At 43.3% G+C, this 26,964-nt stretch overlaps 2 protein-coding genes across 2 annotated transcripts in view; both read right to left on the reverse strand.

Annotated features, from left to right (window-relative positions):
- TCTN2 (tectonic family member 2) overlaps nucleotides 1-20,958 on the reverse strand; it is a 48,129-nt gene extending 27,171 nt beyond the window's left edge. Inside the window, exons 1-10 of the mRNA XM_006865477.1 lie at nucleotides 20,880-20,958; nucleotides 20,596-20,703; nucleotides 20,271-20,347; nucleotides 18,441-18,636; nucleotides 12,749-12,849; nucleotides 6,571-6,767; nucleotides 4,709-4,835; nucleotides 2,599-2,740; nucleotides 1,575-1,640; nucleotides 425-559 (exon numbers count right to left, since the gene is read on the reverse strand). Of these exons, the coding sequence (XP_006865539.1) occupies nucleotides 425-559; nucleotides 1,575-1,640; nucleotides 2,599-2,740; nucleotides 4,709-4,835; nucleotides 6,571-6,767; nucleotides 12,749-12,849; nucleotides 18,441-18,636; nucleotides 20,271-20,347; nucleotides 20,596-20,703; nucleotides 20,880-20,958 (1,228 nt within the window). The remainder of the gene's footprint in view (nucleotides 1-424; nucleotides 560-1,574; nucleotides 1,641-2,598; nucleotides 2,741-4,708; nucleotides 4,836-6,570; nucleotides 6,768-12,748; nucleotides 12,850-18,440; nucleotides 18,637-20,270; nucleotides 20,348-20,595; nucleotides 20,704-20,879) is intronic.
- Nucleotides 20,959-25,472: 4,514 nt separating this feature from the next.
- The window catches only part of GTF2H3 (general transcription factor IIH, polypeptide 3, 34kDa), a 21,187-nt gene continuing 19,695 nt past the window's right edge, over nucleotides 25,473-26,964 (reverse strand). Inside the window, 3 exon segments of the mRNA XM_006878392.1 lie at nucleotides 25,473-25,542; nucleotides 25,624-25,660; nucleotides 25,785-25,943. Of these exon segments, the coding sequence (XP_006878454.1) occupies nucleotides 25,473-25,542; nucleotides 25,624-25,660; nucleotides 25,785-25,943 (266 nt within the window).

Here is a 26,964-nt window from a genome sequence, read left to right on the forward strand (position 1 = left end):
TGTGTGTGTGTGTATAAATAAATATATATATATATTGTTGTTATTAAGTGCCATCGAGTCAGTTCCTACCCATAGCGAACCTGTATAGGGTTTCCGAGGAGCAGCTTCTGAGCTTGAACTGCTGACCTTGGAGTTCAAACAGCTTTGCAGTGTGGCACATTAACCCACAATGCCAGTATGTATATATATATATGTAAAACATGTGCCTTTCACAAGGATAAGAAATTCTCCCCCAAAGGGTTAATTATTTACTTAAAGTTGTATTTTGACAAGCAAAATAATACTTTTGGATTAAATCACAAATATGCATGAGAAATCAGTCTAATTTAGCTTTATGTGCCATAATTCTGAAACTGCTGAAGAAAAGGTTATAAAAACAACAACATTAAGCTACAAGTATTTTCTCTGCCTTCAGCAAAGTTACCTTTCTGGTGGGCATTAATTTCAGCTCTAATGACTTTGACGTTTATTTCACTGATTGTATTAGTATTCCATCTGAAAACATAATGCTCTTCTACATTCACTTTTCTGGGAGCCGATCCTTTATCTGAAGGGGTTTCTGTGTATAAAAGAGCATTGTACTAAGGTTAAAGAGTCCCTGGAGTGTCCATCTATAATCATTGTGCCTGTCTATCTGACCTAACTCCCCGCAGTAGAGGGGTCTATCTCTGAGTCCCAGACACAGCATGATGAACGACTGTTTCCCCAGGAAAGCCTTCCCTGGTCCCAACACATAGAAGCCTTACACCCCCTTAGAAACCATCACAACACCCCGAACGAGGCCCGTCCCCTTTATCTCTGTGTCCCAAGCCCCTGGTTCACAGCCTAACATGAAGCACACACAGTAAAGTGTTGCTTACAAGAAGGATTACCTAATGTCAGCTCCGGAAGAGCAGAGCCTGTGTCTAGTTCACTACTTATAGTTGGCACACTCCTAACATAAGGGGGCTTCAAAAAGTCCATGGGAAAATGGAATTAAAAGACTGGAATCTTTCCATGAACTTTTTGAAGCCCTCTCATATTTGACAATGAATGAAATCTAAGGATTTCAATATATTGTGAAGAAACCCAAACAGCATCTTATATTAAAAACAAAAGTCTGGTGTTAGCAGCCAGACCCCTGCATGACTGATGCGGCCACATCACAAATGCAAGGTTCAGTTAGCAAAAACAAGAAAAGAAAGACAGAAATAAAAACACGGCGCCATAAAGAATTCTCCAACCTACATGGACCACATGGAAACAGAGATTTGCAGAGCCTGAGTATTTGGAGGGGCCCTGGAACTTACACAACCCGCCCCCACCCCCCGCCCGGCCCCTGCCTCCCTCCCCCACCAACAACCTGGAGGCTGTGAGGAAACTGCCTCGGGTCACAAAGCCTAAGTTATGTGGAAGCCAAGTCAGAACAAGTGTCAGAAGCAGGGCCAAATGGCATGTTAGTGGAACAGCTTTCTCACTGTGTGAACGTCTGACGATTTTGAACAAAAAGACCTTTTTCTCCAGGGTTACACTGACGAGTAAGAAATGACAAACGGACTCCAGTAGAAATGACATAAAGTGTAACACTGAAATACCTGCAGCTGTGATGAATCTGTCTAGGTCAGTTGCTTCCTCATAGATGACTTTTGGAGTAACTATTCCTAAAAAGATAACGTTAAATATACTTAGGCTCACATGGCCTAGCACGGTCATAGCTACTTACTTCAAGACAAAGCTTACTCAGTAAATATGGTAACTGCAGGAGCCCAATGTGCCAATTACAAAACTCTCCACAAGCCGCATCAATGGGATATTCCCTCTACTCTAATGACGCCCTGAGCTCACTTACCAACACAGTTACCTTCCAAAGACCAGGTCATCGTGCGAAATGGAGGACAGCCACTTCAGATCACAAAATGACATTATAGAAGCGCCAAACTCAAGAATCACGGCCCAGCCAAGAGGACACGTAACGTCATCCATCACAGCCAGCATTAATTACTCTTACCTCAAAACTTGGCATTTGTTACTGCCAGGTATATGCAATTAATGCACAGAATAGTCAGCAGGTTGGCTAAAGAGACAGTCAACTGGTGCGTAAGTACAGAACATGTGGTCGATCCATGCAATTCAGCCATCCAAAGGAACAAAGCACGGATCCGAGCCACAACACAGATGAACCCTGAAAACACCATGCTGACTGGGAGAAGTGAAACACACAAGGCCCACATGCGGCATGACTCCAGGTCTATGAATTCCCCAAAGGGAAGACTGGTGGGTGGCAGGAGCTGGAAGGAGGGGTTAACTAGAGCGACTACAAGTGGTTTTCCTTTTAGGATGATGAGTATCATTTGGAAACGGATAGAGCCAGTGGTTGCAAATCATAGGGAATGTACTAATGTGCCACTGAGTTGTACATTTTTAAACAGTTACGTGAATTGTACCTCAACTTAAAAGGAAAGAATATGAAGTCAGCTGTCTTGTGAAACAAATTTTTCCAAAGAGAATCTCTGCCTTCCTAGGCAGCTGAAATACCCTTTTTCACACTGATTAATATCCACCTGAGAGTTGACCTTAATGTTCAGGTCTCTGTTCACTTTTCAGACAATGACAACATACCTCCTATTGTACCATTTTTGATCTTCATATTGTGAATATCATCTTTTTCTTGGTACATTTCCAAATCCGTGACGCATTTGATGTCAAAATTCTGAAGGAATGCCACTGGTACATTCTGCATACACTGCCCAGCCAGGGACACCTACATGTAAGGGAAACCTCAACAGATTGATGACCTCTCCTCAGCTAGCTACTTAAACATCTTCTCTCTATAGCTGATCCTGCTGCTGATTCAGTGTCAACACGGGCTGGTACAATGTCCAGTCCCTCAACTTTGTCTCTGGCTTGCCAATCAATCATTTGCTAAAGCACTCAATGGAGGAACCGCTATAAAGAGCATTTCACAAAAACAAAGTGAAAACCCCTGCTCTGCAGATTTGAGAGCAACATGACTATAAACTTTTCTCCCCCTCATCTCAGCAACAGGTATAACAGGTATTTAGTGCCATCAGGCCTTGGTTTGTGGTACTTGGCTTTATTGTGCTTCATAGATAAGAAGTAGTTTTGTTTTTAAACAAACGAATGGTCGCTGGCAGCCCTGCGTCCAGCGTACCTTCTTGCACTATTTCTCCAACAGCATATGTTCCCTTTGTGTCTCTGGGTTCTATTTTGGTCATTCTCACAGTATTTCAAACATTTTTCTGGTGTGGCACTGTGGGTTAGTGCGCTGGACTGCAACGTCAGTTTGAACCACACGGTCGGTGGTTCAAATTTTCCAGCCGCTCCTCGGAAACCCTATACAGGGTTGCTATGGGTCAGAACTAACTCGATGGCACTGAACAACAATAATTGCACATTTAATAAACTGTGTTGTTGTCAAGTGCCATCGAGTCAGTTCCGACTCATAGAGAGAGACCCTGTGTAGGGTTTCTAAGGAGTAGCTGGTGGGTTTGAAATGCTAATTGTGTGGTTCACAGCACAGTGCTGATTCTACGGTGCCACACCAGGAGTCCTAGAGTATAGCGGTAACACAACACTTCTATGGACTGGGAAGCTAAAAACTTTGTGTTATTTGCTTTACTGCAGTACTTATTTTATTGGGTTAGTCCACAACAGACCCCAAAATATGTCCCATTAAAATGAAACTGTATTAAGAATAAGAAAAAAAAAAATAGGTCAGGGGCCCATGTTCCCTTTTGACAGATATTTTTCCCTCATAATTTTGATACTGAAAACTGAAGATTTCACTTAAGACTCTAAGTCACAAAATATTTTGCAAAATTCTGGAATACTGAATAATGACTTATAAAACCAAATTAAACCCAGTGCGTCAGTTGATTCCGAATTACACCAACCCCATAAGGTAGCTGAGCCTGTACATCTTTACGGAAGCAGACTGCGCAGTTAGCAGGTTCACACTACTGACGTTTTAGTTAGCAGCCCAATGCTTAACCCACAGCACTACTAGGGTTCTTTATAAAGAATTACTAAATTCCTAGAAACGGGCTGTTAAGCTAAAAGAAACAAAAGAAGATTATTTAAATAAAAATGTACAGAAAACCTTTCAGCTTTTACTTTGTAAGTTCACTCTGAAATTTAGCACAGAGGCGATTAAGAGTGACTACTTAAAACAATCGTGGCTCAGTAGGATCAGCACTGGGCTGCTAGCCATAAAGGTCAGCAGTTCGGGCCCACCAACCACTCTGTGAAAGAAAGATGAGGCTTTCTGCTCCTACAAAGGTTTACCAGCCTTGGAAACACTATACAGAGTTGCTGTGGGTCAAAACTGTCTCGTTGGCATGAACAACAACATTTAGAGATTATAAAGACAGTCGAGTCTACACAAGTCTTTAAGAGAGAGATTAGCAATTTAGGGGAAGATTTTAAACTAGCAATCTGAATTAAATTCAGAATGTTGTTTTTAGCCAACGAATGGTGGCCACTTGTGTGCAGAGAAGCATTGTCCACAGGGTTTTCAAGGCTGAGACCTTGGGGAGGCAGAATTGCCAGGGCCTTTCCTTCAAGGTACCTCGGGAGGAGTTCAACCATGAGCATTTTGACTAGTGGGTGAATACTTAACCCTTTGTGCCACCAAGGGAGCTATGAATTATCAACAGGAAGGGAAGAGTAAGAGAAGAAGGCTCTAGCATAGTAAAGTTGATGTCATTACCTGTGGAATAGTAAAGTAACCCTTGTGTACAGTCATAATTGGATCTCCTTGTTTGTAACCAGAATCGGAAAGATCTTTTAGATCAGTATACAAAGGTATTTCAATGAAAGAGTCTTGTTTAGTAGAACTGAAATCAGTAAAAAAAGATCATTAACACTTTCAGCTAGCAGCTGCTAACAATCTTTTATACATTTTTTTTTCTTACTTTTCTTAATAACAAAAGTAGTTACTTTGGCAGTGTCAAACTTACATCATAGAAACCTGTATAATATAGAAAGTTAAAGGTCCCCATGAGTCTCCCACTCTTTCCCCTACCCAAAAAACACCGCTGTTAGCCTACCATTCAATGTCTTCTAAATGAAGCGTTATGTTTTTAAATACCGAGCCAAAAATAAGGAAGCCTGGTGTGGTGTTGCAGGGTCAGCACTGGACTGTAAACCATAAGGTCAGCAGTTCAAACCCACCAGCCGCTCCTCGGAAACCCTATACAGGGTTGTTATGAGTCGGAACCAACTAGATAGCACTTAACAACAACTCAAAACAAACTGACTGACCCAGTCTTGATTGATGCAAACAAGAAACAAATGAGTAAAAACTCACACTCATTATCTGCGGCTTGTTTTACAGGAATTTAGTAAAAAAAAAAAAATTCATTGCTGATGAGTCCATTCTGACCCCCGTGCAGAGGAGAACGCCCCATAGGGTTTCCAGTTTGCAATTTTTATGGAAGGAGCTCTGGTTGCACAGTGGTTAAGCACTTAAATGCTAACCAAAAGGTTGGCAGCCTAAACCGAGCAGCTGCTCTGTGGGAATGATGTGGATAAGGACAGTTCGACTCTGCCCTACCTGTCACGATGAGTCAACATGGACATATGCACGTGTTGGTGGTTTTGATTATGAATCTTGAGGAAAGTAGACTGATACGGTCTTGTCCCATGGAACAGTTGGTAGGGACCAAACCCCAACCTTACAGTTAGCAGCCAAGCGCTTAAACAATGCACCACCAGGGCTCCTTTAATCAACCAGAACCCAGCCCACTGCCAGTGAGTCAGTTCTAACTCCTCGCAACCTTACAGGGCAGAGCAGAACTGCTTCATAGGGCTCCCAAGGCTGACAGGATGTTTACCTGGGCAAACAGTCTCCTCTTTCTCCTAGGTACAAGCTGGTGGATTTCAGCAATTCGCCTTTAGGTTAGTGCTTAACCCACTGCGCCACCATGGTCCTTTTAATCTAGCAACTCACTGTCATCAAGTCAATTCCGACTCATAGCAACGAGGTGCAGCAGTTCTGACGCTGCAAATATACAGAGGAACAGAAAGCCTCATCTTTCTCCCTGAGAGCGGCTGGTAGGTTTGAACCACCAACCTTGTGGTCAGCAGTCCATTGTTTGTTCCACAGCTCTACCACGGCTTCTTTTCATCCAGCAAAGGGGAGTTTCAGTAGCTGAAACAGGGTGAGTTGCATGCAACTGGCATGCGGCAAGTAAAATGGCACAGTGGTTCATCACACCATCCTTTTCACTATTTGACAACAATTTTCTCTATGTTTAGATTGGGAACGTTCATATTGTAAAGGGTTCTTTTTTCAAATAGAATACAAAAGAAAAATCAGTTACTATCTAAATACCACCATCTATTCAATGATGCCCAGGACTGAGGTAACAGAAAACTGCTAAGGGCCATCAAACTGGACACTATATGAGACGTAAACTTTCAAACCACCACCTAGAATTGCATACTTCAAGCACAGGAGGTTGTGTGGGGTCCTGAGAGAAACATGACCCCCATTACAAACCGACTGGACATGGCTCTCCGTGGAGCAGGAGAACAATGTCCCATCACAGTCCAGGATGCCACACTCACATGGCGCCATGGTAAAAGTAACCGAGGAAGGGCGAGTTGGTGAGTGGAGACTGCACACACAGGAAGGGGAACCAGTCAGGGACATCATGTGTTGTCTGCGCCGAGCAAAGTTGATCAAAAGGAGGATTCACGTCACCTCCAAACACGCCAGTGAAGCAGGACTGTGTGAACAGTTCTGTTGCGTCTGAGGAGCACTCCTTGCAAAAAAACATAAAGACAATGAGAAGACAAAAGACATAGAGACCATGAGAAGACAAAAGACATAGAGACAATGAGAAGACAAAAGAACATAAAGACAATGAGAAGACAAAAGACATAGAGACGAGGAGAAAACAAAAGACATAGATAGACCATGAGAAGACAAGAGCTTCATTATGAGAGCCGAACTCCCCTGGCATGCGGGCTGGGTGTTCACAACACCTGAGACGTGGGACATGGCAGAAACACAATATCAAGTCTGTGACGGCTGGTAGGATGCCCCAGAGCAAGTGAGGAACAAAGACAATCTCCATGTGGCCTAAAAGGGCCTTGTGCCCACAAGAAACAAACCATTCTAGGATTTCTTTAATTACATCCCTCAAGTTGGGATCTCTGCCTTAAAGGGAACCAGCTTTACTTGGGATGTAAGATGTGCTTGCTTAAAACAATATAAGGGGGAAAAGATGAAACAGATTCCAAATGTGTAATAAAACAGAGTAAATGTTCCCTTTTTAATTGTCCTCCAGAGCCTAGGCCACAGCCCCATGTTCCATAAGAATGCCAGTGACCCTTAAAAAGTTATGTGACTCATTTATTCATCCATAGTCTACCTTGTTGCACTAAGGATGGTCACGGTTAACTGCTGCAGAACTGGTCTTCCACGCATGACAATCCCCATAGAAAAGAAGTCAAGGCTGCCTCATCCTTCACCATTCCCATGGTTAGTGGCGGATCAGGCCATTGTGACTCACAAGGTTTCAGAGGTTGATTTTTCAGAAGCAGATCTCAGTGCCTTTCTTGCAAATGTGTCTTAGTCTGGAAGACCCACTGAAGCCTATTTAGAATCATAGCAACACAGAGGGGTAGCGCTACAGCTGCTCATGAGGGACACTGGCCGGGAACCAAACCTGGTGTCATGCCTGGAAGGTAAGAATTCTACCACAGCTCCATCACACAAAGAACTAAGGGAGCGAAAAGCTAAACTAGGTCCTGAATCCCTGGTTCTCAGATGGGAGAAAAGCAACTGATGTATAGATTTAAATAAGAGCAGTGCAATCTTTTAACAGATTAAAAGCCCTGGTGTGGTACTGTAAAATAAGCAGTGGACTGCTAACCACAATGCCAGTGGTTCTACCCTACCTTGGAAACTATACAGGGTCGCTGTGAGTCAGAACCAATCCAGTGTCACTTGACAACAACAGCAAGTATGTAAGTTGGAGAATGAAGAGGCTTTCTGATCCAGTGAAGATTTATAAGTTTGGAAACCCTAAAAAAGGGTCAAAATGAGTCATAATCAATTCGATGGTGGTCAGTTTCATGCATCAAATGAGAGTCATAAGTTTTAGTGCTCTGAAGTCTTCACTGATGCAGACCACGATGGGAGGGGCTGACGCAGTGAGAAATGGCACACCGGACACAAGAATTAGAGACGAGAAGGTAATGCACTCAGGAAGGAAAAGGAGCCTCGTTTTGACACTGTTACTATATGAACTAGATTTGCAAGGTGCTTTATTTTTAATCAGCTGCAGATATGCAAGCATCATTATACAAATGCGGAGCCCAAACTTTCCTTGCCTGCTTTGTAACACTAACCATGACACATAATTACACGCATCCAAAAATGGGGATGTCTTGGGTACCAGTGGTGTCTCTGGGTGATGCAAATGATTGACACATTCAGCTGCTAACTAAAGTTGGAGGTTCAAATCCACCCTGAGGTGCCTCAGACAGAGGCCTGGTGATGGACTCCTGAAAACCAGAGTTCTCTTCAGACACACAGAGTTGCCACGAGTCAGAACGGGTGAGAGGGCAGCTAGTGGTGGTGCCAGTGCTGGAGATGAGTCAGAGAGCCTCTTCTGCATCTCCTACTTTTCTTCCATTGGAATACCCACGCCCCACGGCCACCAAGCCCCTCTGACTCACAGAGACCCCGTAAAGGGTTTCCAGGGAGTAGCTGGTGGGGTTGACTATTGACCTTGATGTAAGTAGTGCAGTGCATACCCTACAGCACCACATCACAATTCCTGACCTTAGATTGTTGTTGTTAGGTGCCATCGAGTCGGTATCGACTCATAGTGACCTTATGCACAACAGAACGAAAACACTGCCAGGTCCTGGGCCAACCTCACAATTAGTGCCATGCTTGAATCCACTGATGCTACCACTTGGCCAATCCATCTCGTTGGGGGTCTTCCTCTTTTTCTCTGACCCTCCACCTTACCAAACATGGTATCCTTCTCCAGCGACTGGTCCCTCCTGACAATATGGCCAAAGTATGAGAGATTACATTTGACCATCCTGGCCTCCAAGGAGCACTCTGGCTGCACTTCTTCCAACACAGATCTATTGGTTCTTTTGGCAGTCCATGGCACTTTCAGTATTCTCCTCCAACACCATAACTCAAAGGCATCAATTCTTCTACGGTCTTCCTTATTCAATGTCCAGCTTTCACATGCATATGACACCAAAAACACAAGGATCCAAGAAAAAACGGCTACATTGTACTTCACCAAAATTTTAAACTTGGGCATTTTGGACAAGAAAACAATGGCTAAATTGTACATGACCAAAATTTTCAACTTTTGTGCATTTAAGACACCACCAAGGATGTGAGCTTATCCTGTGGCTCAACTTTCAGCCAAATGACAGACAGACCCGTAAGATGAACCACACTACCCAGGAGCTAAGGACACCTTACAACAACCAATCACACAAAAGGGCAGCATTTATCCAAAGACAGAACTCAGAAGGCAAGCAGGCCAGGAATGAAGGATGAATGAAAATGGTATCAACACAGGAAAGAAGCAGGAAGAGACATGGTACACTATGGTAGGATTGTAACCGATGCCACAAAACAAAACGTGTATAAATTATTAATCTGAAAAACCCATCTGTGCAAACTTTCACAATAAAAAGCTAGGAATCACAGTAAGAACTTAAGAAATTGACACATGAAGAAATTTTTTGAAAATCATATACTGGATGAAAGATTTATACCTATAATATATAAAGAACTTTTACAACTCCATAATAAATAGACAATCCACTTTGAACAAATGAGTCAAGTATTTCAACAGACAGCCCTCCAGCGACCTGCTAATGACTAAGAAGCACACATGAGATGCTCAATGTCATTAGCAAAAGGCAAATCAAAAACACAGTGAGCAACGACTTAGCTGTAATTAAGGACATAGATTATAGCAAGGGTTGGTGAGAATGAGGACACACAACCCTCATCCGTCGTTGGGAGCAATGTACAATGGTGCAGCCACCGTGGGAAAGAGAACAGCAGATGCTCAAAGGTTAAACCCAGAGTTCCCAAAACACTCAGCCAATCTACTCGTAAGCGTACAACCACAGCAGCACTGTTTACAAGAGCCAAAAAGTGGAAAATATCCAAATATCTATCAAGTGGAAGATACATAAATCAAATTTTACACACATGCATACACATACTCGAGGGAACTTCAAAACGTTCATGGAAAATGGAATCAAGAGCCGGAAACTTTTTAAGAACTTTTGAAGGCCTCTTGTAAATCTATATATGTTGTTACTGTTAAGTGCCATCAAGTCTGTTCCAACTCAGCCTTAAATAGCTCTTCACTGTTGTTGCTTAGGGACGTCGAGTAGGTTCCGACCCATAGCGACCCTGTAAAGGGTTTTTAAGGAGCAGTTGGTGAGCTTGAAGTGCCCACACTGCGGTTCAAACTGACTTTGCAGTCTAGTGCATAAGCCCACAGCGCCACTGTAGCGTAGTGGTTACAAATCGGGCTGCGAACCGCAAGGTCAGCAGTTTGAAACTGCCAGCTGTTCCGCAGGAGAAAGATGAGGCTTCCTGCTCCCGTAAAGATTTACAGCCTCGGAAGCCCTGTACAGGGTTACTATGAGTCGGAACTGACTCCACGGCACATAACAACAACAAATTTTTGCACGAGCAGAGCTTCATCTTTCTCCTGCGGAGCAGTTGGTGGGCTTGAATCACCGACCTTGTGGTTCGTAGCCCAGTGCTTATACCCACATACCACAGACCATTATTTGGCGATAAAAAGGAAGAGCATTCCATTACACACTAAGACTTGGATGAACCTTGAAGACATTCTACTTGGTGAAAGGCCACCTTAGTGTCATTTCATTTCTATGAAATGCCTGTAATAGACAAATCGGTTAAGACAGAAAGCACACTGGTAGTTGCCAAGGGCGGGGAATGGCAGTGGCTGCAACGTTTTATAATTAGATTATGGAATGTGTATACGATTTTGGAAGCATACAAAAATCAATGGAAAAACAACACTGCGTTTCCTTTCCCTGGTAGTTACTGTTGTTGGGTGTCATCAAGTCAAGTCTGACTCACGGTGACTTTATGTCAGCAAAAGAAACTGCCTGGCCCTGTGACGTCCTCACAAATGTTGCTAAGCTTGAGCCCATCACTGCTGCCACTGTGCCAACCCATGTGATTGGGGGTCTTCCTCTTTTTCACTTTACCCAGAATGACGTCCTTCTCTAGGGGCTGGTCCCTCCTGATAACAGGTCTGAAGTAAGAGAGACAATTCTGGTCATCCAGACTTCTAAGTGGCATTCTGGCTGTACTTTTTCCAACACAGATTTGATTGTTCTTATAGAAATCCATGGTACTTTTAATATTCTCTTCCAACACCATAACTCAAATGCATCATTTCTTCTGCAGTCTTCCTTATTCATTGCTCAACTTTCACAAGCACATAAAGCTATTGAAAGCAGCATGGCTTGGGTCAGGTGCACCTTAGTCCTCAAACTGACATCGTCATTCTTGAACACTTTAAAGAAGTCTTGTGCATAAGTTGTGTCTAATGCAATATGTTGCTTGATATATTGACTGCTGCTTCCATGAGTGTTGATAGTGGAGCCAAGCAAAATGAAGACTTTGACAACTTCAATCTTTTCTCCACTGATCATGATGTTATTTATTGTTGCAAAGATCCACAACTGAAAGCCTTTGTGTAGTCAATAAAGCACAGATAAAAACCTTTCTGGTATTTTCTGCTTTCTGCCAATGATGTCCTTCGTTCCACATCCTCCTAGGAATCCTGCTTAAACCTCTCTGACAGTTCCATCAATGTGCTGTTGTAGTTGTTTTATGGTTTGGGTGTTTTTTTTTTATGATTCAAGGTTTTATTAAGTCATACATGCAAAACTTACTGCTAATTACATTAGCAAAAGATCAGTGCAAAAACACTTCCCAATTCTGCAACTGTCAATTTTTAAAATTTTTGTTCTAGTGGATGGAAGGTGCAACGTTTTCTTTTTGCCAGTGCGTGAGGCGTACGAGACGTGGTTAGCACTGTGGCAGCCATTTCTTACTCGTCTGTGTCATTGATGATACTGTCCAATGAGTTCCACATTCCATTAAAGTCTCCTCTCTATGTTGTTTGTTGTTGTTAAGTGCCATCGAGTCAGTTCTGACTCAGTGTGACCTTGTATAGGGTTTCCATGGAGTGGTTGGTAGATTTGAACTGTTGACCTTGCACTTCAAACCAACTTTCAGCCCCATGTTTACCCTACAGGGACACAACACCCCTCTATAGATTCTTAATGATTTCTAACTAAGATTAAAACCATCCTATCAGTATAATTTTTGCAATATTGACATTACCCAAAGAAATTCACTTTTTTTCTTCTCCTTCCATAAACTACACTAAACATGCTGTATCAGCAAACACTATCTGAAAACAAATTGCAACCTGGCATATAACTTCACTTGGAGAGCTCATTCACTGAATGGTTGCTGTTGTTGTTGTTATATGCCACCGAGCTGGTTCTGACTCACAGAAACAATGTATAGGGTTTCTGAGGAGTGGCTGGTGGATTTACACCGCCAACCTTGCAGTTCAAAGTGTCCAGTGCTAACCCTACAGCGCTCTGGTACTGATGGGGAATTGCTGGTGCTCATGCTATTGAGGACATCACAGGACACTCCTGTGTCCAGACATCACAGAGGACTTACCTGGTCACAGCAGCACCGCACATCACAGGCCCTGGCTGTCAGGTCACAAGGACAAGGACCAAAGGGCTGGTACACCTGGTTGGGAGTAACAGTCCTGTTCTCTGAAAAGTACAAACAACAGAAAAGTTCACCTGATGAAACTCTCTGACCAAGCGCTGTCATGTGATTGACATCCATACAAAGATGAAATCATCTGTTCTGTAGATTATCACACCAAACATGATATAGCAAGGGACCCCGTAAAACATAACACATGCCTACGGCACCCACGGAGAAGGAAACAAAAACCCAGTTAGAAAACACTCTGGTGATAGGGAAGGCCAAAAAGCTAAACAACCAAGCTCACTCGTCAGATAGAGACTAGTGGAAACACTCCCACCCCCAGTCCCAGGACAATGGCCCATAGCCACCCATCAGGTCTGGAACGGAACTCACGCCCATGGCTCAACTTTCAGCCAAACAACAGACAGGTCTTAAGGGGAATCATAACACTAGAGCCATCAGTCATGTGAGAATAAAAAGGGCAGTATGAACCCAAAGACAAAGTTCAGAAGGGTTAGGGAAGCAGTAGCCATGAAAACAGGAAACTCAGGGAGTCAGTGGGATAGCTAAGGTTCCACTGGGAAGTGCAGTGAATGGCACCAACCACTAGGGGGTGCTGAATGGAAAACAGATCTGCTCAGCAAACCTCCAGCCAATTCACAATTAGAAGTTTAAAACACAAACCAAAACTGTTTTTCTAATTGATAGATTCTAATAGTGACAAAAAGAACAATTATATATATATATGTTGTTGTTGTGAAGTGCCATCAAGTCAGTTCTGAACCACAGTGACTATATATATATATATATCATGTTGTTTGAACTGCAAGGTTGGCAGTTCAAGCTCACCAGCTGCTCCTCACCTATACAGGGTCGCCATGGATAGGAACTGACTCCACAGCACTAAACAACAAATAGATATAGATATAGATATAGATATAGATATAGATAAGGAGCTCTGGTAGAGTAGTGGTTACGAATCGGGCTGCTAACCTCAAGGTCGACAGTTCAAAACTACCAGTGGTTCCATAGCAGAAAGATGAGGCGTTCAGCTCCTGTAAAGATTTACAGCCTCAGAAACCCTGTGCAGGGTCAGAACCGACTCCATGGTACTTAACAACAACAACAAATTATATATATATATATACACATACACTACGCTCTAAGATAGCAGAACTCTAGCGCATCCCTGGAATCAGAAACCAAGGAAAGCCACGTAACCAAAGCGTTAGGAGGGAAAGGGCTTGACCTTCCACATGAGGAAACCTGAGTGGCATTTCAGAACAGGATTCTCCTGGGTGACCTGCAGGCAGACGTTGGGTGGTCCATTTCTACATCTCCTGCCTTTGTGCTTTCTAACCATTTCAGCATGCTCTAAGAGGCTCTGCTGCTACCTGGGCATCCCACATACCTGTTGTCTGTCCTTCCATCCTTTTTCTGGTTCTCATCTCTGTCTGCCTGGCTCCAAAATTTTCCATACCTTCATGGGGTCAGAGTGGACACCTCATAATTACTAACAGACAAAGACTCATTTTTTCAGCTTGGATATTTGTACAAAGGCATTCTGAAAATATTATGTAAATGTATTCAAGTACGTTGTTAAAGGAAAAAAATTTTTAATTATAAAAAAGACTGAGCTTACTGGTCAGAAAGAGACTGGAAGAATCTAAGCCTATGGCCTAGGCTATACTTCAGATCCCGAAGGGAACTCACCGCCGTGTCCAAATTTTTAACTTATCGGTAGATAGTATCTATCAGGGACAACAGCACTAGTGAGGGCTGCCCGCCAGCGAATGGTCAGCCATTCAAGATCAAAAGGGCAAGTTACCTGGGAACGAGATTCAGAGAAGTTGGAAAGGAGTGCAGAATGGAAACAGAAACCAGAGGGAGGAAGTAGGAGAACTGTTGTTACAGGAAGGGGATTACAATCATCGAGACCAAACCAATGGCATGATTTGCTGGATGTGAAGTTGATGATCAGCTCTGTAAATTTTGGCTTTGTTCACACACACAAAAAAAACCCTGCAAAAAATACTAATAAGTCACTGCTATGAATGACACCAAAACCTAAATCCAACCCACTGCCATCAAACTGGCTCCTAGTGGTAGTGGTGGTGGTGTGCTGTGCAGTCAATCCCAGACAGGGTTTCCGAGGCTGCACTTCGTTACAGGACCAGAAAGTCTCATCTTTCTCCTGAGCAGCGGGAGGCAGACTTGAACTGCTGACCCTGCAGTTAGCAGCCCAACTCAGAATCTGCTATCTTACCAGGGCTCCTGTGAGATTGTAAATCTTGACGGGAGCAGACTATCTCATCTTTGTCCTGCAGAACATGTGGTTGGTTTGAATCATAAAGCTTGCTTAACAACCCAACGTGGACCCCGTGCTTGGCAGCTACAATTAATTCCCCGTGTGTCCCTGTATGTCCTTCAGGGTGACAGCCTAGGAAACCTCTGCAGCAGTTCTTCTGTCACCTGGAGCTGCCATGAGTCACAAGCATCTCGACAGCTCCCAATAAGTTTGGTTCAAGAATCCACTGAATTTTTTTGGTCTAATTTGAATACAATGCTTTTCCTTTTGGGGGAAAAAATTAAACTTGTAAATAGGTAATATATTCACATGGCTACCAAAAAAATCTAAAGAATAAAAACTTTTTTAAAAAAAGTAAGATAATAAATACATTAGAAAAATTGATAAATGATATTCAGCATATTTTCTTAATTTTTAAAGTTTAGGTAGAAAAGTTGGAATCTCTTTTAATTCTTAAACATGGAATCTTACATTTGGATCTGTCTTGTTTTGGAATCAGTGCTGACCGTTTCAGAAATGAAATCTCAGTATGAGAAATAAAGGTTAGAAAAAACTAAAGAATATTAAAATTGATGGTCACAATCTTCACTCTCAGCTCCTGCAGACTTCAACATTTCTCCCAACCTTGTTACCTTCTCAGATATCCTTTCAGAATCTTTTAATGCAAATATGTTCTTTCTGCCTCCTTTATAGCAAAAGGCAGCAGACGGCATTACTCATCTGGTTTGTTTGTTTGTTTGTTTTTAACTTAACAGGATAGTCTTGGGAATCTTTCCATACGGTATCGTAACTTATTTGAACCACCGAAAAGTCCAAAACCAGTTCGGGGCTGTGACAAGTACGGGAAGGACAGTAAAAGTCCGACAGGAGGGATATACCTAGACTAATGAGGAAAGCCTCTCCCTACATCCCAACTGATAATGAAAGCAAGAGATGCTAGATTTTGCTGCAGGGGACACAAAACAGTGACACATACGTCAACATCTACAGAGATGTTCTTACGTTTTTAGAACATGGGTGTTACGTGAAATGGGGTATTTTCAAAAACTGCTTTTGTGTTCAAAGATATGTACATGTGCCCAGTGATATATGCTGCAGTGTAAGGCTGGAAAAGCCTCCAATTCCATCAGTAAGAGCCTGGTTAAACAAACGAAGGCACAGCCACATCATGGGATACAGGCAGACCTCACAGATCTTGTAGGTTTGGCTCCAGACCACTGCCTTAAAGCAACTATTGCAATAAAGTGGGTCACACAAATTTTTTGGATTCCCATTGCACACAAAAGATATGTGGACACTCTACTGTAGTCTATGAAGTGTGCATTAGCATTATGGAACTGTTAGAGAGATTTCGAGAATGACCAAAATGTAAGAGACATGAAGCGAGCTCATGCTGTTGGAAAAATGGAGCTGATTATCTTGTCTGACAAAGCAGAGCTGCCACAAATCTTCATTTTGTAAAAAAAAAAAAAAGTGCTATTACCCATGAGGCCTAATAGAACTAGGGATGCCTGTACTATGCAGGTGTTAGTTATAAGCACTCTAGAAGTCATATTATGTAAAAGAAAAAACAAAACTATTCTGACATGTGCTGTAACATGAATGAATCTTGAAAAGACAATGCTAAATGCACAGTGGCAGACACATACTCTACCCAGCTGCTATCGAGTTGATGCCTGCTCATGGAGATTTATAGTAGGCAAATTTGTTGCACAAGACCTCTTTGAAGTGTTCAAGAGCAAAGATGTCAGTTTGAGGACTAAGATGTACCTGATCCAAGCCACAGTATTTTCATCAGCCTTATATACATGTGAAAGTTGGACAGTGAATAAGGAAGATCACAGGAGAATGGATGCATTTGAGTTACCACATTGGAGAAGAACATTGACAACACCAGGAACTGCTAGAAGAACACACAAATCTGTGCTGGCAGAACTACAACCAGAGTGCTCCTTGGAAGCCAAGATGGCCAGACTTCGTCTCTCATACTTCAGACACATTATCAGGAGGGACCAGTCTCTGGAGAAGGACATCATGTTTGGTAAAGCAGAGGGTCAGCGAAAACTGAAGACCCCCCCAATGAGCTGGGTTAGCACAAAGCAGCAGGAATGGGCTCAAGCATAAAAATGATTGTGAGGTTGGCGTAGGGCTGGGCTGTGTTTTGTTCTGTTGAGCATAGGGTCGCTATGAGTTAGAACCAACTTGATGGTACCTAGCAACAGGAACAGCAACAACATAGCAACCGTATACAGGGCTGGTGAAACTGTAGCTCTTAACAAAACCAGAAAGCGTCTTCTTTCTCCCATGGAGGGGCTGATGGGTTTGAACTGCCAACCTTGCAGTCAGCAGTCCTATGCTTATCCTACAGTGTCACCAGGGTTCCTTACATATTACATAATCCCACTCAGATGAAATCGCCCAAAGAAGTAAATCCACGGAGACAGAATTCAGATTAGAGATTATCAGGAGTTGAGGGGAAGGACTAGCAGGAAGTTGCTGCTTAATGGGTACAGAGCTTCTGTGTGGGATGAGGAAAATGTGTGGAAATAGATGACGGTGCTGGTTGTAACACAGGGTGAATACAATTAAAGTCATTCAGTTGTACATGTCAAAATGTTTAATTTGGTTAATGGTTAATACGGCCAATTTATTATTATATATATTTTACCACACACACATAAAAAATACCAACAAGGAATAGAATAGTGTAAGTTGTGTATCATGATTGCATTTTTTTTTTTTTTTTAATAGAGCAGACATGTGCTTTCATAGGCTGAAGCTAGCAGCCGATCTTTGCGGAGTGGAGCTGGAAGTAAAACCTTCCACTGAAAAAAGTCTTGAGTGTTTCTAGTCCATTTTTTTAAAAAAAAGATTGAGTTCTGGGAATCGTAACATATTCATAAATGTGCTTTTTTATATTTACATTCTCCCACAAGATTAATGCAGCTTACAAAGATGCATCGAATAAGACAAAACAAGCCTTAAAATTTAAGTAAAATAGTAGTAGAATGTGAAAACTTTTCAAATAAGATAATGAAACAAAGAGAAAATTAGTCTAGGTGGGCAAGAGAGACACAGGAGTGAAGTCAAGCCCACCAGCCATAGCCATATGCTAAGAATCAAGCAGATGTTTTACTTGGGTGGTTTCTGTTGGTAAACAAATATGAAATTAAAGGGGCATCAGACAAGAACCAGGCAATGAGATGAAAATTACTTGTGTGTGGGTAAAGGAGGGGAGACAACAGGAACGGACAGGTCTCTGAAGATGTGACCTTTGAGCTAAGACCAGGACGTGAAGGAGAAACACACAAAGATGTTTTCACAGCTGAAGACTTTACTTGCCTGATGCATTATGGGCCAGAGAAGAGTTGGCATAAATCTCCACTTGAATGAGTAAGTGTGCTGAGCAGGCTGCACCGACAGAGGCTGAAACCAGGAGAGTCTGAACGAGACATGGGGCCTCTGAGAAGGAAGCCGACTCATTGGAGGAACAGCGTTTCATGTCCCTCTTCAGCCCCACCGTCACTTCCAACAGGTTCTGAAAAGGAAACATTGCTGTGCTTTCAGGGACTCAAGACACAGTTACAATGAGAAGAAGCAACGCAGACGCAGTGGAAGCAACAACTCAGTCTCAGCTGGTTTTACAAAAGGAGCATTACATACAAAGATGACACCATTCTGCTCATTTCCACTCCCCTAATCCTAGGACCTGGTGGTGGTACAGTGGTAAAGTGCTCAGCTGCTAATCGAAAGTCGGCAGTTCAAACTCACCAGCACTGCCTCTCACAGAAAAGACCTGGCAATGTGCTCCTGTAAAGATTATGAAAATCTGTTGCCAATGAGTCGGTTCTGCAGGAATCTTCTGCCATTAAGTGGATTCCAACTCATCACCTGCCTACAGGACAGAGGACAACTGTCCCACAGGATTTCAAAGGCTGTCATCGTTATGGAAGTCGGACCACACAGAAGTCCTGATCCTATTCCTCAGTTTAACAAACAAGCAAATAACTTCTGGATACTTAGAGAAAATTGACCACAGGTCTGATAAAGCAACTCAGTTTATCAAACAGATGGTTTATAATCTCACCAGCAGATTAAATATACAAAAAAGTAATGAAGACGGTTCCCAGTGTATCTCAGTAGAATGACTTTAGATCAGTCTACTAAAAATGTTCATTCCTCATCCTTCTGTCTCCAGAGTTGATGTCTTGCACATATACTCAACAAACACTTAATGAACTGTAAGATATTTAATCTTTCCAGGCTTGTGTATCTTTAAACATAAACACAGTTGGTAAAACCAGTGATTACAAAACTCTGAGCTACAGATGCATTTGATAATCTGACCAAAACTGGGAGACTTCACAGCATATATGCACCAATTTATAATTTCAGAGGGGTCGTACACCGCTTAAAACACATCCAACCCACTGCAGCCGAGACGATTCCAATTCACAGTGAATTTATAGAACACAGTACAACTGCCTATGGGATTTCCATGGCTATAATCTTTATGGGTGTGGCACTGTGGGTTAACTGCAAGGTTGGTGGTTCAAGCTCACCAGTCGCTCCTTGGAAACCCCCTAGAGAGTCGCTATGGGTCGGAACCAACTCAATGGCATTTAACAACAACAACAACAATCTTTATGGGAGAAGATTGCCACATGTTTCTCCCCAGAGCAGCTGAAATGCTACTTGAAATGCCGACCTTTAGGTTACCAGCTGTGTGCTTCACCACTTTGCGACCAGGTTTGTAGTTCAAATCCAACCAGGTGCAGTATGGCAGAAAGACCTGGATGCCTGCCAACTCATCTAATTAACAATTCTAGGAGAAGAACTTCTGGACTGTTTGTGAATCGACTAGATATACTTATATAATCTCACGATAAGTGTTTCAGCAGATTCCAATTCATGCCACCCCCGTGTGTCAGAGTAAAACTCCTTTCCACAAGGGTATCAACAACTGACTTTTTTAGAAGAAGATCACGAGGCCTTTCTTCTGACTACTTCTGGGTAGACTCAAACTGCCAACCTTTATGTTGGCAGCATGTTAACCATAGATACCGCTCAGGGTCTCTATGATACCTCATCAAATCATGGAAAAGTACTGCAGAAATAATGTGAACCTCTCCATACATCATCGGAAAGTTCTACCTCTACCTCTGGTCTTACCACACCGGCAGTCACTGACAAACTCCAGTCTCCTGTCTCATTGCTGGGCACTCCACAAGTCGGAACTGGCAATATTCCTAAAGGAGAGAAGCTGTGTGACTTCTGGGCAAGTTAACAACCTCTCTGAACTTAAGTTTCTACATTAGCAAAACGGAGGGATGCACATGAAGCACACAGGGAGAGCTCATCTATCCAGGGGGTCCTTTTGGGTTAACAGAAGCGCCCCTCTCCCACCTCTACTTTGCAGGGGGTGGAGGCAGGAGCTCGGAGGAAATCTGGATCTGGCCCACCCCATGATGACCATAAGCAGGGCTAGACTCTTTACCCGCCTCATTCCGCAGCACAGCCAGGGATAAAGTCACATCCTCGGTGCCTCCGACCAGGGCCGCGCTAACCACACGGCTGGACATGCGAATGACAGGAGGGATGAAAACTAGACAAGAGGAGGGACAGGGACGGGTTAGTAGTCGGAGAACCACTGCCTAAGGTGTGTGTAGTGGCTGTTTTACTGACTTCCAGGGGCTCCCCGATGAAACCAATTTTGACCCTTTACATTCTGTGCCTTCTCAACTCCCGACCCAGCAGCTCCCGCCCGGCCGCCCTACACACCCAGTTCCCCCGACAACGGCTTCAGGATGCCCTGCAGAAGGAGCCCCAAGAGGACACAGGTGGGCGGTGGAAGGCCCATGCCCAGGACCTTGTGGAGCCCGCTTGCCAGAAGCCAGCCCTTTTTAAAATGCGAGACTGCCAGGTATGCGAAGCCGCAGGATCGGCGGCCCAACCACCGCCATTTTGTCAAGCGAATGCTGGGAGCTATGGCAACGACTAATCTGCCGCCTGCCAGTGGAGCTGGTGCACTGTGATTGGGCCAGCAGTGAGAGAGCCCGCCTCGATTCTTGGGCCTGCGCATTCAGACTCCGCCCACGTGACCAACTTGCCTTTTTACAGTGGTGCGTTTCTGTGAAGGTTGATGGAACTCAAAGAATCGGTCTAGTTTCCCTGTTGTTGTTAAGTGCCGTTGAGTCGGTTTCCACTCAGCGACCCTGTGCACAGAACAAAACACTACCGGGTCCTGCACCATCTTTACCATTGTTAAGCTTGAGCCTGTTGCTGTTGCCAACATTTTTTTTCATTACCCCACTACTTTACCCAACATGATGTCCTTCTCCAGGGATTGGTCTCTCTTCTGGCAGTCCCTGGTACCTCAGTATTCTTCTCCAACACGACTCAAATGCATCATTTCTTCTATGGTCTTCCTTACTCATTTTCACATGCATATGAGGCTATTGGCAATACCATGGCACACTTTTGTCCCCAAGCTGTTATCTTTGCTCTTGAACACTTTATAAAGAGGTCTTGCATAGCTTTGCCTGATGCAGTAAGTTAAGTCCTTTGATATGTTGGCTGCTGTTTGCATGAGTGTTGATTGTGGATCCAAATAAAATGAAGTTTTAAACAACTTCAGTTTTGGAAAGGACTATTTATTTACTCTTCTACTCTACCTTGCAGAGACCTGGTGTGGCACTGTGGGTTAATGCGCCAGACCGCAAAGCCATTTGAACTGCAAGGTCGGCAGTTCAAGCTCACCCACCACTCCTCAGAAACCCTATTCAGGGTCACTATGGGTCAGAACTGACTTGATGACACTTAACAACTCTACCTTGAGGAGACCTGGTGTGGCACTGTGGGTTAATGCACCAGACCGCAAAGCCATTTGAACTGCAAGGTCGGCAGTTCAAGCTCACCCACCACTCCTCGGAAACCCTATTCAGGGTCGCTATGGGTCAGAACTGACTTGATGACACTTAACAACTCTACCTTGAGGAGTCCTGATGTGGCACTGTGGGTTAATGTGCTGGACTGCAAAGTCGGTTTGAACCACAAGGTTGGTGGTTCAAGTTCACCCGTCGCTCTTTGGAAACCATATACAGGGTCAGTATGGGTCAGAACCGACTTGATGGCACTTAGCAACAACAAGCCTGCCTTGAAGAGAGTTTATTGGCCCTATCACTCCAGTGCATAAATCCAGTTTTCAGGTAACAGGAAGAAAGGAAGCTGAGGAGCAAGTCAGGAATGTCATGACAGGTATTGAGGCCAAACTCCAAACACTGAATTATGGTGTTGGCTAAGACCGTTAATTGTTAGACACTGCCAGTATAGTGAATCAGCCTGCCTCGGAATCAGCAAAGCTAGAATGCTCTTTGAGAGTGAGAGTGATAAGGTCTTCTCTTGTGTACTTAGGACATGTTATCAGGCGGAACCAGTCCCTAGAGAAGGACCTCATTCTGGGTAGAGGTGAATGAGCTGAAAAAGACGAGGGCCCTCAATGAGATGGGTCGACACAGTGGCTGCCACAGTGAGCTCCAACACGGCAAGTACTGAGGATGGCGCAGGCTCCAGCAGTGTTTCATTCTGCTGTCCATAATGTCACGGTGACCGGAAACCCACTCATTGACTCATGACAACAATCCAGAATCCAAACCAGTTACCATCATGGTGACCCTGTGTGTGTCAGAGTAAAACTGTGCTCCACAGGGATTGCAGTGGTTCATCTTTTGGTAGCAGATCACCAGGACTTTCTTCCAAGGCATTTCTGGGTGGGTTCAAACTGCCAATCTAAGGGCTAATAGCCACACGCTTAGCCATATGAGACTCCCAAGGCCAGGGTTCAGGGCTCCTCTTTCTTCCTTCTGGCTACAATAAGCTATGTAAGGTATCAATGGCAAAATGACCCTGGAACGTCAAAGTCAAAAGGAAGTACAGACAAGAAAAACAAGATGATACTTTTTAACTGAAGGAATATTATTTTTAAATCAACCACCAGAGAGAAAATTTCTTATAGTTCTTTATGATAATGTATAAAATAGTATAAAATAGCATGCCATTTCAATTAAATGATTACTGCAGTCTTGATTTCCAATAGTACACTTACAAGGTCTGGTGACTCACAGGGGCCTTGTGGCCCTGTCTAGCATTTCCGAGTCTGTAAAGCTTTACGGGAAGATCAAAGTTTCATCTTCTTGCCACAGAGCAACTGGTAGATTTGAACTACCAACCCTGTGGTTAGCAGTCTAGTGCTTATCCTACAGCACCACCAGGGACCCTCATTTTTCGGTTTTGGCAACTGTAAGTGGCATAAATGGTGAAGTACTTTTTAAATATGTTGTATCAACCTATGATTGTATAATATTTAAACAGTGTTTATATCCAGCTGGCAAAATTTGAAATTCAAATTTTAAAGAGCTGAATGGAAAAATCGTCTGGCATTTTAACAACTCAAGTGTAAAAGTACACCTTCAGAGGTGTTGAATGAGTATGAGACAAAACAACGAATAAAAATTCAAATGATTCTATTATAAAAATGTTTACAAAATAAACTGCAAATGTAACAGTTAAAATTACAACAATTAAAATTAAAACAAGTATATAAAACACTTCAAGTACAAAGGAATTAAGAGACTTACAATACTGTTTTTCCATTACACTAAATTAGGCTATGAAATATTATTTTTTAAGGGCAACATATGCAAACAGATTGTGAAACTCAAGGATTTTCAAGTACTTGCAAAGAGGGCACCAAAATCTTTGTGTATTTGTTCATAAAACTTCAAGTCCAAAGTATAAAATCCATCAAAAATGATCTAACCAAACAACCAACTGCTTATATAATGCTCAGCTTCTCAGATTACATAAAGAGAAAATCCAACCTCATTTTCATACAGATGTATCTCGTTACCCTGTGCCTCTCTTTATTGCGCTTTGCAGAGGCTGCACTGCTTAGGAATAGAAGGTTATGACAACCCTGTATTGAGCAAGTCTGTGGGCGCCATCTTTCCACTGCGTGTCTGTGTCCCACGCTGGCCAGGCTCACACTGCTGCAAACTTGTTCCTCATACTACTGCACACTTCACAGATGACCACTTAGTGTCAGCATAGCTTTCCTATGCTCTGGCACACTAGAGTCCGTGTTACTCGCCTTATTGTGATGTTTGCTGTACAAGCCTTCAGACACAAATGGGTTTTATCAATAAGCTTTATAAACAAACTCTACCAGCTGCTAGTCCTTCCACCTTCCTCCACTTAGCCTGCAACTCAAAAGACTCTTTAACCACATCATGGCTGCACAAAAAATCCTTTCTGTAACACTGAAATCTAAAATATTTTTTCTTTCAAACTGGTAGAAGTTTTCACTAGCCAGTGCAAAGCTTCGAGATGACCAAACCCAAGTGAAGCCCGCTGCTGTCGAGTGGATGCGGGCTGACACTGACTCCACAGACCAGAGGACTGTCCGTGTGCTTTCCACGGCTGGAATTGTTCGTTATGGCAGCACATCTGTCTCTCACAGAGCAGGTGGTGGGTGCAGACCACCAACCCTTAACCCCTACACCACCATGGCTGCTCTGGGTAACAGTTCTCCAGTGTTAGAGGCTCCCCACCCCCTTAACAAAAGAAACAATCCTATTAGGGTTAACATTTTGTTTTTAGAACTCCATTCTCGAAAGATGTGGACTTTCCCAAAGAAACTGACCAGCACCTCTGGGAAAGGAAAGTTCCCTAAGTGACCACAGCACTCACTCTCCTTGCTCAGTTAACAACAGATTCTGTACTTGCATGAGGACAAGCCTCTAGTCTTCTCTGGATAACTTTGTCCCAACATTTATTGATGTCAGACAAAAGACACAGTACCTGCCAATATCTGAAACGGAGACGAATTAAGCCTCCATTTAGACAAGAAGGGTTTAAGTTATACGGCAGTTGCTGAAATGAACTGTTAGTGAAGGAAGAAGCTGTTTCTGGGCAATGCCATTAGTCCCCAAATGATCACGTGTTCATTCCCCCGCCCACCCCCCGACTCTGTTCAAATATCATACAAGGTACATTTCACAGCAAGGACCCTGACTTGGCTAATCCACTCCAAATCTACAATCTGTCATAACCGTCAGACCCTGACAAACAGTCATCTCATTAAAACAGAATCACAAAGGTGTCCTTTCTGGACACAAGGCAGCCAGCAGACATTGTAAAACTATATTCTACAGAATGACTCCCCCAGAAGTGCAGTTTTGGAAGCATATTTCCTATAAGATTAACAACCATATTAAAAATAACCTTCTACATGTGTTTTCCCATACCCTTTTTCCACACAGACCCTGCCACAGTTTCTACTACTATCTCTACAGATGTGGAGAAAAGATTTCATCCTCAAGCAGACAATTTCATTTTCTTTTTCTTGGACTTCAGCACGGGAGGCAGAGAGATCTTAAAGGCTGTCCTGAAATGAGAGAGCAAGACCTTTTGTAACGTCCTCATCTCTATACACAGTGAGCCACCCACACACGGGAAAGATACTCACTCGCATGTAGTGCAGATGGGGCTGAAATTGCAGAATACTGTGAATTTAGAAGGGGAAGAAAAGGAGAATGATTTCAAACCTAGAGGGCTGAGATATTCACTGCCCTCCCCTCCCCACCCACAACACAGAGAAGTCCCCCAAAAGGACATCTGTGGACATACTTGATAAGCACACGGAACAGACGTAGCCGATTTCGATGAGGTTCCGGTGACAGAAACAGGCTGCCCTGTAGTCAACGTGAATTGGGGGCGGGAGAATTAGCTGAGACCGCTGGTCTTGGTCGGGAAGAAAAACCCACTATAGGAAAAGGGAAGACATTTTTATTTAAGACTATGGGAAAATAACCAAGAGTTCCAATTGCTGTCGAGTCGATTCTGATTCATAGGGACCTCAGAGGACAGAGAAGAACTGCCCCACAGTGTCCCCAATCTACGGCAGTACATTGCCAAGTCTTTTCTCCAACAAGCAGCTGGAAGGTTTGAAGAGGCAACTTTTTAGTCAGCACCACAGTATTTAACCCACTGTGCCACCAGACAGGGCATAGGTATTCATCAGCTAACACCAAGAATACTACAAAAACAGTACTTTCCTTAAGAAGTCTACTGAGACATACGATTTTTTATTCATCTCACAACTGTTGCGTAAGAATCCCTGAGAAATGCAATTGGCTAAGTGCTTGATAACTAATTAAAAGTTGGTGTGATGGGTATGGGGCTAGGAGTCTTGTGATTCAATAGTTAATTGTTATCATGACTAATTGCAACTGTCACAACTGTAAAGGTAAAGGTTTTGTAACAAAAACAAGGGAGTGTCACCCAGAAAGGGAGGTGACCCGAAGAACATCAATGAAGGGGCGAGCTAAGCCCTACATCATTCAGCAAACTACTGTGAACCGTGGTGGAGACCTGGTCGGCCAGTAGTGAGGCAACATCTGGGGACTCATGGGCCACTCTAGCCACAGAGGTCTAGAGTGGACAGCGGGGCGGCCAGCCAATAAAAAGAGGCCAGACAGACGTAAGAACACCCATACTTGCAGATGATACCCACTTGACCAGACTTCAATGACTGGATAAACAGAGCTCAACCCGAAGAAGAAAGAAGAGGGAAAAGAAAAAAAAAAAAAATACAATTCAATAAACAGAACCTACGACCTATGAATGCAGTAGCTCAAAAAAGGAAACAAACCCCTGCTGCAAGAACCATTCCCACCCCCTTCACACAAAGGGTAGACAGGGATGGGCAACTTGGACATTGGTTACCCAAAATGGGTAAGAAGTGACTGGCTTATAAGCTTTCAAGAGGGAACCTAGATCCAAAGGGCGTGGAGGAAGGTAGAGTCTC

Source organism: Chrysochloris asiatica, unplaced genomic scaffold (assembly GCF_000296735.1).
Source record: "Chrysochloris asiatica unplaced genomic scaffold, ChrAsi1.0 scaffold00078, whole genome shotgun sequence".
Classification (NCBI taxonomy): domain Eukaryota; kingdom Metazoa; phylum Chordata; class Mammalia; order Afrosoricida; family Chrysochloridae; genus Chrysochloris; species Chrysochloris asiatica.